Below are 12,559 nucleotides of genomic sequence, written 5' to 3' on the forward strand. Positions count from 1 at the left end.
TTATACCAATACTAACAAGGAAATGAGTAGAATGAAGAAAACAGCCATGGCACATTTCAAACAGGGACTGACATCTTCAACGTCAGTATTTGTCTATCATCACTGAGAACACTATCACCCGGCTTGTGTGTTACTGAAACAACTTGACAAACAAATAAAAACACTCCATCATAAAAGAAGATGCAGTAGGTTTTTAGGCCAGGATTTCATGAACTATTAGATGTCCCACTTACTTTTATTATTTGAACTGCAATAGTGCCATATATTTATGTAATGACATTGAATTTGAAAAAGAGAGATGGACTGAACACCTAGGGTAAGGTTTGACCACTGAGTCATACCAAAAGCAGGAGGCATTGTGACCTGCTAGTGGATGTGCAGTGAGACTGTGATTTAATGCTTGGTTCCTTAGCAGGGGTAAGAAAGAAACTAGAACACCTGTAAGTGGTCACCAGTTTCACTTGGGTCATACACTGCAGGACAGCGCAACTCCTAAAGCGGAGCAGAGTCACAGAGGAAGGGTTCTGATGAAGCTGAAATCTTTATTGTACGTTGTGTGCATGTACGTAGAATTAAACACGCTGATCGTGTGCTACCATTACAAGACTGCTTTTGTCACACTCTCACAAACTGACTCCTTCTTTTGAATGTATCTGCAAGAAGGAGTTGATAAACAGCTGAAAGGCATAAAATCAAGAGTTACAGTAGAATCGTGACACCACTTTCAGTTTGATTAACAATGTTCTGTGTAAGTTCTTTCAGTGTTCTCTGTCAATAAAGATTTCATCTCCTCTATTTGTAGCTTTGAGGTAATTTTCACCTTCAGCCTCAGATTGCCCCCATGGAATGGCCCTTTTAGTGAGGCAGCTGGGTAGCTGCTCACACCGCCTCCTTCCTCTCCCAGCACTCTGCAAGGTAAGGTGAATGTTATCCGCGAGTGTGATCCAATGGAGGGGGAAAAAAGACCCCTCCAAAAAAATCCATGCACCATACATATATGCACAGACATGCACACGTTTTTCCTCTTCTCACTGGAATCGCCTGAAATTTCTCTTGTGCATCTCTTGTATCCTTTTATTCAACACACTTTAAACAAAAGTTCTTATTTTGGGGTAGATTTAAACCTCTGTACTACAGACCTATTCTTTTATTTTGTACAGACTCTTTAAATTAATTTTACCAAGACACTGTGAAGCCCATACCCTCGAACCAAACAACCGCACCTGTTGTGAATCAGGGCAGCGGGATATAAAAGGACTCGCGCCGGCTCACCAGGTCACGGAATCTCGTTGAGACAACTGTCCTCCTTATGCTTATGTCCTGTTTCCCGTCATCCCTGGTTCCTGTTCCTCGTTCCCTGGCTTCTAACCATTCGCCTCATCCTTTGACTGCGTCTACGGATCTTCACTCTCGCTCTGACTGCCGATCGACCAACTCTTCGCCCGTTCCCAACAACGAGAACTCCCCTGATCCTTTGGTTTCATATAACCTCTCCTGAAGGGCTGGTGTATCATTATGTCTCCACAAAACTTCAAAAAGATATTTCCTATGCTCTGTCAAGCAGAGGAAATGCCTAAAATTATTGCCCTCTTCCAGCCTTGTCTTAGCTGAAGGTTGGCGGGAAGAGGTCTGAGGGAACAAGAAGCTATCATCTCTCTTGGAGACCTAACAGTGCTTATCAAGAGCTATCAGTAAGAAAGGTTTGCTGTGAAATGGTCTGGTAGCTATTATCACTTCAAAGGTAATGGTTCAGGATTTAAACAAAGACCTATGGACCTATGCATAATGTGCATAAAGTATTGCTACTACCTTTTCAAATCTCTAACACTGTACCAATTGTAATAAATCCTACTCTGCTTTGAGCACAAGTTCTGAGCTTGTAGGCTCACAGAGAATTCCAGCCCCTCTGAATTTGAGTGCAGTGATGAGCTTCAGAACGATCTTGAACGGGAGCTGCAACAGGACTGGCTACAGAGGTACCCTTGGACTCTGAGAGTTGGAATTCAACCAGAGTTTCAATCCTGAACTTTAAACTGAAAGGTACTTTTCACAACAGCACCTCTTTGGCAGCTCCCTACCAGGTAGTCTTAACATTTTTGTCTCAATCGAGACACAGAAAGAACTGCTAGTGGAAGGGGATAGTTAGGGGGTCAAGGATTAGAGCAGAGAGAAGTTGTGCACTTGTCCATCACACACACTTTTCAACGCAACAATGCAAAAACCACAAGGGGCTGATTTCTGCATGACACTGATCTTGTTCAGCTTGAGTGAATCCAACTTCCTGGGCTGAACTTTAACCTTCAATAGTCAATTTTTTATATAACTTCATTCTGTTATCATACTTGTCCTTTTCCAATGGCATTCATCCTCCTCAAGAATCACACACACAGTCTGAAACCACTTGCCCCATGGAGCCAGAGCCTAACCCAGCACCACAGGACGCAAAGCCAAAGGGAGAGGGGACACACCCAGGACAGGACACCAGTCTGTCACAAGGCACCCCCAGCAGGGCTCAAACCCCAGAACCACTGGAGAGCAGGACCCGGTCAAACCCACTGTGCAACCATTCCACCACACCCCTGCTCCTCAAAAATTAAGCACTGGAATTTTATTTATTTATAAAAAAATTAGTAGGAAGGTGATCAGGATTAGTCTATCCTGAGCTTTGTACACCTACTCATGCGATGAACATCGGTGCATAAAGTGGAAAGAAACAAACTAGGTTTACTTAAGAATAACATGTCTGCAAGAACAGGGGGGTGTGGTGGTGCAGTGGGTTGGACCGGGTCCTGCTCTCCGGTGGGTCGGGGGTTCGAATCCTGCTTGGGGTGCCTTGTGACGGACTGGCGTCCTGTCCTGGGTGTGTCCCCTCCCCCTCCGGCCTTACGCCCTGTGTTGCTGGGTAGGCTCCGGTTCCCTGCAACCCCGGATGGGATGAGTGGTTCAGAAAATGTGTGTGTGTGTGCGCGCGCGTGTGCGTGTCTGCAAGAATGTCTCTTTCTTCTAATGTAATGAACACATTGTATTTTTCTAAGATGTACGTCGCTTTGGAGAAAAGCATCTGCTAAATGGATAAATGTAAAATGTAAATGTTATAAATGATGTTTTGGTCTCTTAGGGGTCTCTGGTTCTGACATTAGGAAGTTGTTCCATAAAGAGGAGAACAGTGAATGAAATACACCCAGAGACACTAAAGAAAACACAACATTACGTTACCAATACATACACATTTTTCTGATTTCAACCAAAGCTTGAACGCTGATCAGCAATTGCTGGTGTATGACTGACTTACACAGTTAAATGTTTTAATTTTATAGCTATATCTATATAAACACAAAATTATATATAATTTTTCATATTTTATTTAAAAATAATTTATTCAAAAGTGTCTTTCCCTTTAATAGTCTGATTAAGGACTTTTAATGTAACTAAAGGTTTTGGAAATATTTACCTTGATTTTCTTCACAATATATTATTAAATTTGCATACTGTGCAATCTAAATCTTTAAGAAGCATAGCTGGAAAGAAGTGGAAGAGTCTCTAAATCAAATTGAAATTCAGGAATTTTTCTATTTGTGGTTGAAAACATGGCACCACATGGATTGGTTGGCAGTTTGCATTTATGATAACACCTATGAATCATCTCACACTGGTAAAATATGCTGCGGATTACATTTTCACTAGCAAGTTGCCCAAGGTAGCAGCATGTGCCTCATTGAGTAAACTCAACGATTCAAATATGTCTTTATGCATGTTTGTTGTAAAAATAGTCAAATATTGTCATTGGCGGAGATAGACCAATGCAACACTTAGCAGTAGTGCATGCTGAACAAAACAAACATTTAAAATATAGTTTAAAGATGCACTTTATTCCTAGAACACAAAAAAGTGAAATAATTCTGTCTCAAAACCCATCCAGTATTGCTTTTAAACATTCAAGCCTCTTAGTCATATAGAGAAAATGTAATAAATCAAAAAGATTCCTGTCCAATGCACATTGGAGCAATAGGAAAAACTATCAAAAAGACTTACACTATAAAATCATTAATCTTCTGTATGTGTGTATATATATATATAATATACATACATATATATAGTGAAAAGGAAATGGATATTTTGTGAAAATTACTTGTTTTGAGATTTTGACTGTGAAAAAACAATGGCATTCACCCTCAGATCTCCTCTTTGCAAGCTATAATACAGCAGTCATTTCTGATTCCTCTCTTTTAACTTGTTACATCCCCTTGCCGGCCCAAATCAGCGATAGAGTAGGACCACCCTAACTGAGAGGCTACTATGTCAACCTGACAGCACTGCTGAAGCGCACTGCTGAAGCACACTGCTGTTTGCGAGAGACATCCGCACATCTGAAAGTTTGACACCAGTTTATGGCTTCATGCTTGTACATCAAAATTGCATAAATTGCTTTTTCTATACTTCAAAAAGTTTTTTTGCGTGAAGTTGTGCAAATTTTAGTTTGACAATAACTATATGGAACAATGGAACTGATTGCACGTCCTAAAAGTAAGAGTAAAAAGTATGTGAAATAAAATAAAATTCTATTTGCACATTTTAATGAAACTACAATTATAAACTATAACTACCATTTATAACTAATCATAAATGATTGAATAAATTACATGTTTAATACAGTTTGAAAAGCATGGTTCAATACACATTAAAAAGAAATAAAACATTAACATTAAAAATGTTGTTAAAATATTTTACTAAGGAAAATATAAACCCAAATCCATAAAACGTGAACTCTTTTGTAGAGCCACATGCAATTAACCAGTGAATCAGCTGCTCATTTCTAATGAATCTTCAGAAATTGTTCATTACATGATGATGTACACCGAGCCACGCCGACACATGCAAAGATTTCATAAACTAACCTATTAATGGTTTGTATTTTAGGATCTGTTTTCCTACAATTCTTTCATGTTTAGATATAATTGCAACTCTTGAAGGATCTTAATTTAATGTCATGTTGGATTGTTACGAAATCCCATCCAAACAGACAGTCGAGTTATAACATCTACCACCTGTGTCTGTCTCTCTTTCTGTTTGTACAATGAATTTCCTTACACCAAAGACTCATTTTGAAAGACGCTTTCTTCAAAACAGCAACCTGAAAAAAGATCTTGTTGGGATGTTCCCGTGAGATAAGAAGTCATTTTAGGCTCCTGGCCCTCATCTCGTCCAACTGAAAGCACTTCACAGCCAAATATGTTCAGCCAAGCATCAGATATTTTGACTATCAGTGAAACCACAGCTGTAGTGAAACCAAACTCTCAAATCCAACAAACTGCAGCAAACTCGGAGTCAGAAACAAGGAAACTGCTTCAAAATCATGCCCTGAAAAGTAAAGAAAGGGGGCAAGATACAGGTGAAAACCAAACCATCATTGCTTGTGCCTTGGATGAAGAGCACAGCACCAGTACAGAAGAGGGGAGAGGGGCCCAGCTATTAGACCCCAGTGTGTCAAATGTCTGGGGTCAAACTGGACCATGTGTGGATTCCCTTCCGTGTGTACAGCCTCTCACATATTTATACCAAATTAAATAAGACAATAATATTTCGTAGCAAATTTAAACAAAAAAAAATCACTGTCTAAATACAGTATTAATAAAACTCAAATCATAGCAATACAAGACAAATATCATTTCCAAATATAAGAATATTATGTCCAATAGAAACATACAATTGGAGTTACAAGGAGAAGCTGGGCTCCTTTCTCCATTTTAAGATGAACAAATGTTTATGATTGAAGTGGTAGCATTAATTTGACCTCAGGCCCAGGAAGAAGGATGAAGGAACAAGAAAAACACCCAAAGAAAAGCCAATTCAGTTCGATTCTGAAGCAAAGCACAGACAGGAGGACACTTACATCCACTATGAAAAAATCCAACCAGCACCAGGCGTTGGTGAAGTACTTGACAAATCCGTAGGCCACCCACTTCAGCAGCATCTCCAGGATGAAGATGTAGGTGAACACTCTGTCAGCATACTCTAAGATGATGCGAATGGTCTTCCTCTGCTCAATATACACATCTTCAAAAGCCTGGGAGGAAGCAGAGTGCCCTCATCAGAACCAGGATGGGGGGAAGATCCTTACTCTGCTATGTCTACCATCTACCACTTTAGACCCGTACAGACGCTGAAAGGTGAATTTATTGATCTTTCACATCCCGAAATAACTAAATAATATATTACAGAACAAAATTAGCAAGTCAGGTTCAGTGTGGACAGGTACTCTGGAGTAGTGACATGGTACATTTCTGTAACTATGTTTTCAAATAAGTCCTGAAATAACAGCAACAACAATAAATATTTTTCACAGATAAATCGTACAAAGAGAGAATTCAGTTCTTGTTTATTTTTTTGATAAAAAAGATTTCCTGGTATCCATACTCTACTCATTCACATTTCTCAGCAGCAATTTTGACAAACACCACAAAAGAAAACATATTCAAGCTCATCGGTATCTGAAGGAAAGTGACTGATGAAATAAATATTACATTTTCTGGTCGAGTTTTTGCTGCAGTATCAGCTCCAGATACTGATGACTAAATGGTGATCAAGAATGCTCTTTCTTCCTGTGCACATACAGTCAGCTCTGTTTTTTTACTACTGTAAGTAAGTGTGGGCTTCAGCCCCCCAGAGAGCTCAGACTGCTAGCTGCTGCAACCTAAGCTAAATTCTTCGGTACAAAGTCGAGTGCATTACCACACTTTACCATCCATTTAGGAGAAGCGTATCATGTAGCAAAAGCAGAAAGCAATTACTCCTACTCCGGTATACTTGAAATTCACTATAGCGATGTCACATTATGCTCTTACTTGAGATTCTGTACTGAATTATGTGGTCCTCTTCTAGTGCACGATTATTTGCATTTTTCGGTATTCTCTACGTACTTTCGATTTACAAATTCCTTTATATATTTTCTTACAATTATTTCTTGCATTTAAACAGAATTGTAAATGAGCAGACACGCAGCGCAATCAGTATCAATAATTTAAAAGACGATATGAACATGCTGGATTCGTGGAAAAAGTAATACCTAGCTATTCTTACTTTAACTCATAACACGCCAATTAACAAACCAAAACACAATGAAATATAAGAACAAGGAGGTCAGAGACTTACATAATATCTCTTCTTTTGATGTTTAAAGAGCCAAGTTAATAGTTAAGCTTTACATCCCATCTGCATTTGCCCTTGCCTGTAATCCTGCATTTGTGTCTGTGTGTACCGTATATGTGTGTACATGACCTTACCAGTGCCCCACTACTGAGGAGGATCATGAAGATGATGAGAGTCTCAAACCAGTTGTGCTCCACTATTAGGTAGCAGGTCTTCCTCAGATACCACCAATACTTCCCCCAGCCCTCCGTGATAGAGACATCGCAGCATTTGTACCGCGCCACACAGGCTGTGGATGAAAAGGTCCACCGTTACACTTTCAAACCATGCTGGTCCCACTTCATCTTCAACATTACAGCTGACCTTGTCTGTATGTGTATCTTCATGACCACTCAAGTTCTTTTAATGGCGTATGATACACAAAAGGCACTTAGTCATTGACTGTTAAATATGTAAGTATGTGTATTTAATATAATGTGACATCTTTCAGACCTTCTACTTTACACACATATCCTTCTGAAGTCTTACCCTCTGTCCAGCAGGCGTCTGGGTCCAGGTACTCCTCCACTGCCTCAACCACCACCACGTCCTCCACATCTGGCTTGATGTCAATAGTGCTCCCCTCTGAGGAGCTGGTATCGTCCAGCTGCATGAACAGACAAAAGAAGCACTCATCTCTCTGTCATGGTCTACAGAACATGTGGCTCATTCCTACTCATCTTCCACCCTTCTCACTCATACTGTCACTGCCCCTCTTTGCAAACCTGTCTTCTCAGAGTTGTTTCACAGCCACCACAATCTGCAGTCTCACTTTCAAATCACAGCACTGCGACCACACTCGCTCTTCTGCTAGAAAATTCCAAGGACATGTACAGTACGGCTACCCAAGCTGATGCTGATGATTTTAACAAACATACAGAACTAGGTCACAATGGAGATCTTTTCATACATGCTGTAGATTAAAAGAAGGAGATAACCAACAACCCTAGGGTATCATGTAAATTTACATTTAATGCAGGGCAAAGTCATTGTGGCAGTATGTACACCTTTAGTTACACACCCATATGTTGCACTACAAAAGTCTATCCTTTATGTGATATGCATGTAAATGAGAATTAGGAGTACTTAGTGACTTATTTCTTATCGTGTGTCATTAACCTGGTTGTAAGTAAACCTGCCTGGTGACTCATCACGGAATTTAGGTTAATCTCAGGCAAAAAGCCTCAGGTAATATGGCAGGTACCAATATGACTGTTTCTGTTTGTTTTTAAAGCACTTTTAGCAAACCATTAAGATAAATTTAAAAAAATAGTCTTGACAGTTTATTGCAAATACTCTGATACTATATATTATACAGTATATAAGTTATTATAAATAAACTTATCAGTAACTATAGTATATGAATAAGAAATAAAACTTTCACCACATACTGACGTTTCTTTCGTGTTATTCTGACTAATATTGGTGCATTTTTATATTGCCATTCATAGTTAACGTATTTAAACGTGAGTCGAATGAATAAGTATAATTAATAAAATGTTATATGAAAGGGTAATGTTATATCACCAGCACACACAAGAACCAGTACAAAACAACAAACACTGTCAAAAGAAAGCATGGAATCAAACATCAGTCTGGCCCACAAACACACACACACACACACACACACACACACACATTTTCAGAACCGCTTGTCCCATACGGGGTCACGGGGAACCGGAGCCTAACCCGGTAACACAGGGCGTAAGGCCGGAGGGGGAGGGGACACACCCAGGACGGGACGCCAGTCCGCCGCAAGGCACCCCAAGCGGGACTCGAACCCCAGACCCACCGGAGAGCAGGACTGTGGTCCAACCCACTGCGCCACCACGCCCCCACGGCCCACAAACATGGACAGAAATACACGTCCCATCTGAGGGGCTCAGTGGGGTCTCTCTCACGTTCTAACGCAGCAGTTTCTGATCTTTCTGGCCTGGCCATTCTCTGGTCTTGGCTAGATCAGCAATGTTTGCCCGTGAGCTGTGTCACTGAAATACATTGGACACTGTGTTACTGCTTCACATCCCAGCCATGTGAACATTAACATGTGTATATTTGTACGTAACGAGCCATGCTGTACGTGCAATATGTAAATGTTAAAAGTGCCTGCTAAACGAACACATGGAAACGGCAACGTAAAGCACTCCGTCCTGAAGTATTTGTGCATATGCGTAAAGGGTACAACCTCCATTAATACACAGAGAGGTTCACACAATAATGTATGATGACCTGTTTTTACAGCATAGCACACTTATGATCTGTTTCTTTCCACCTCCTTTTCCCCCACAAAACAGAAGAGCAAACATGTTAATGGAACTCTATGACACCAAAAACACAAGCAAAACATAGACACATACACACATACTGTAGACACAAACAAACATGTATACATTCTGGAATACGTGTAATTCCAAAACCCTAAAGCCACGGTTCAGTAGTGCTGCGAAACAACCTCTGAGTGCATGAACAACAGACCAGCAAGGCAAGACAGGATGCTCAACACAAATTAAAAGAAAACTCAGCTGTCAAAGGGCATACAAATGGGAAAATCATGACAGGCTGAGTGCATGTGAGTGTGTGCATCTGTCCATGCATGTGTGTGCCTGCAGGAGAAGAAACTTTTTGGAGAAACTATGAGTACTATATTGATTTGCAAATGTGCTGAAATGTGGCATGGTTTCAAATTTCCTGCATTCTGATAAACAGAAAGGAATACAATGGAACTATGCTCGCCAATAACTAACATAATTCTCAAAATACTGTAAGTAAAATGTTGCAGAACTCTAAACCCCAATTTTATTCACTAATGTTCCATTTAGTCTGATAAATAATATTATTGTTTTAATACAGTCTATGATGCTGGTCTGTTACATAACTTTGCTTAGTCACCTCATGCAGACCTGCAACCTCAGCATTAACTGCCTGACAAAAAACAGAAGTGGTCAGGTTGCAGGACTGCCATTACTGTAAAATACAAATGAAATACACTGGAATTATTGCATATACTGCGACCCTGACTTGGACAGGCTCTTGATAGATAGATAGATAGATAGATAGATAGATACGATGGGTGGTTATATGAATGGGTAGTATACATTACAACCTTTATCTACTATATAATCTCTGCTACCTTTAACAATACCTTACATAGTACTTTTTTGATATTCTAATGAAAAAGCATCAAGTGCTATGCCATGTAACATAAAAAATTACCCTCACAAAGGACAATTTTTTAGAGAAAAAAGTTTGAAATACTTTTAAGCAAACATTTAGATAGTTCAACACATTCCAGGTCAAGCAGGCCATAATATGTCTTTTCATGTCAGCAAGTTGTTGCCCATGACTATATACTGACCCTTTCAGCTACATGGGTATCCATCTAGAGTTGCTCCTTATTTCATGTGTTCTCACTTATTCAGCTAAATTAAAGACTCCATGCACCCACTCCCTCAAATCTCTCCCCACTCACATCTTTGCTGCCTTCGATGTCTGACTCGCTGCTGAAGTCCTCGGTGTTGAGGTTCTCAAAGTCAGACTCGCCCACGGCAATGGGCACCCTCACAGTGAGGTTGGGGTTGTGAATGAAGGACATGCGATCCTCGTCAATCATGTACTTTCCTACGCTGCTGCCAATCCCACTGGTGGTGCCATTGCCATTCTTCTGGTACTCCGTTTCCCTATTGATGTCCACACCCGTGTGGTTGGCAATGCAATTGACCTTCTTCTCATAGATGTCTCCCAGTGGCTTCTCCTCTTCTGGCGCCGTCTTCTTCAGGATAGTAGCAGCCAGGACCCGCACTTTGACCTTCACCCAGGCAATGCCCTTTTTGATGCGGATTACGGAAATCTGCAGGTTGTTCATCTCTCCATCGTCATCCGTGGCTGCCAGGTTGTCTGCACTGAAGGAGCTCAGCAGCAAGGCAAGGAACAGGTTCAGCACCTGTGGAACAAGTGAACATATGTCTTTCCATCAAGACAGAAACATGAACAGCAATAGGATGCTCGTGCACAGATGTACATGAACAAATTTTCTGATCATTTCCTTTATCAAAACACTTGTTTTTCTAGTCAGTGTGAGTTTATGTACCATACTAATTCTGAAAACGCTACTGCTTTGCTAATTAGTAACTTATAACTATGAAATAGGTTTAATTTTACCAAGCCATATGCAGTAGTATCACATAATATCAGCAGTCCTAAATGAAGATTGAGATTTAGGACAATTAAGTCCTACAGGAAAATTAAGAAAATAAAGTCAAACATTACAAGTACTTCAGTATTTAGTGCTGACTTATGCTGGATGAAAACACTACACTGGAACGTCTCACTGAAACATATTTGTGCCATATATGTGGAATCATAGGGGCTCAATCTCACCACCAGGTTCCCAATGACCATGACCATCATGAAGACGATGAGGCACATGGTCTGGCCTGCAACCTCCATGCAGTCCCACATGGTCTCGATCCATTCGCCACACAGAACACGGAACACGATGAGGAAGGAGTGGAAGAAGTCATTCATGTGCCAGCGGGGAAGTTCACAGTCCTGGGCGATCTTACACACACAGTCTTTGTAGCTCTTGCCAAACAGCTGCATGCCCACCACAGCAAAGATGAAGACAATGATAGCGAGTACCAAGGTCAAGTTGCCTAGGGCACCCACGGAGTTGCCAATGATTTTAATGAGCATGTTCAGCGTGGGCCAGGACTTGGCCAGTTTGAACACTCTCAACTGAAGTAGATGGTCAAGGGTAGACACACAAGAAGAAAAGGATGTGAGATAAGGTGGGGAATAAGGGAGGAAAGAGACAGAGCAAGGAGCAGGACAGGGGTGAGAAAAGAAAGAAAGTCAGGCGTTGTCATTGCAGGAACTGCTGTGTACAATGCAGGCTTTGAGGTGTCATAAAAATTACCAGTCGGAATGATCGCAATACAGAAAGGCCTTCCACATCTGCCAGACTCAGCTCCATTAAGCTGAGGCTCACAATGAAGCCATCAAAGATGTTCCAGCCTTCCTGGAAGTAGTAGTATGGGTCCATGGCCACAAGCTTGGCAAACATTTCAGCTGTGAAGATCCCAGTGAACACCTGTCAGGCAATGAAACAGAGTACGTTAAAAGTAGATTTAGCCAAGCAGCTTTATTTGGTGATACACCATGAGTGACACCTGCTAACATACTGCAGGGTGGCTGTTACTCTCATGTCAGAAGGTACGAAAGTACATGGTGAGAAACCTCAGATGGAAAAATCAATCTCATCATCAGCTTCCAAAATAAGAGGTAAAGTGAAATCAAGTCATCATTATTATTATTATTATTATTATTATTATTGTTACTACTAATGGAAAAATTATTCTAACCAATAAAAGCAATT

At 40.6% G+C, this 12,559-nt stretch overlaps 1 protein-coding gene across 1 annotated transcript in view; it reads right to left on the reverse strand.

Moving 5' to 3' along the window:
- Positions 1–12,559, reverse strand: part of scn8ab (sodium channel, voltage gated, type VIII, alpha subunit b) — a 57,149-nt gene that overhangs the window by 10,524 nt on the left and 34,066 nt on the right. Inside the window, exons 15-20 of the mRNA XM_018725653.2 lie at positions 12,101–12,274; positions 11,563–11,919; positions 10,655–11,125; positions 7,675–7,792; positions 7,281–7,435; positions 5,891–6,064 (exon numbers count right to left, since the gene is read on the reverse strand). Coding sequence (XP_018581169.1) covers positions 5,891–6,064; positions 7,281–7,435; positions 7,675–7,792; positions 10,655–11,125; positions 11,563–11,919; positions 12,101–12,274 — 1,449 coding nt within the window. The remainder of the gene's footprint in view (positions 1–5,890; positions 6,065–7,280; positions 7,436–7,674; positions 7,793–10,654; positions 11,126–11,562; positions 11,920–12,100; positions 12,275–12,559) is intronic.

The sequence above is a fragment of the Scleropages formosus genome, chromosome 22, assembly GCF_900964775.1.
Source record: "Scleropages formosus chromosome 22, fSclFor1.1, whole genome shotgun sequence".
Lineage (NCBI taxonomy): Eukaryota > Metazoa > Chordata > Actinopteri > Osteoglossiformes > Osteoglossidae > Scleropages > Scleropages formosus.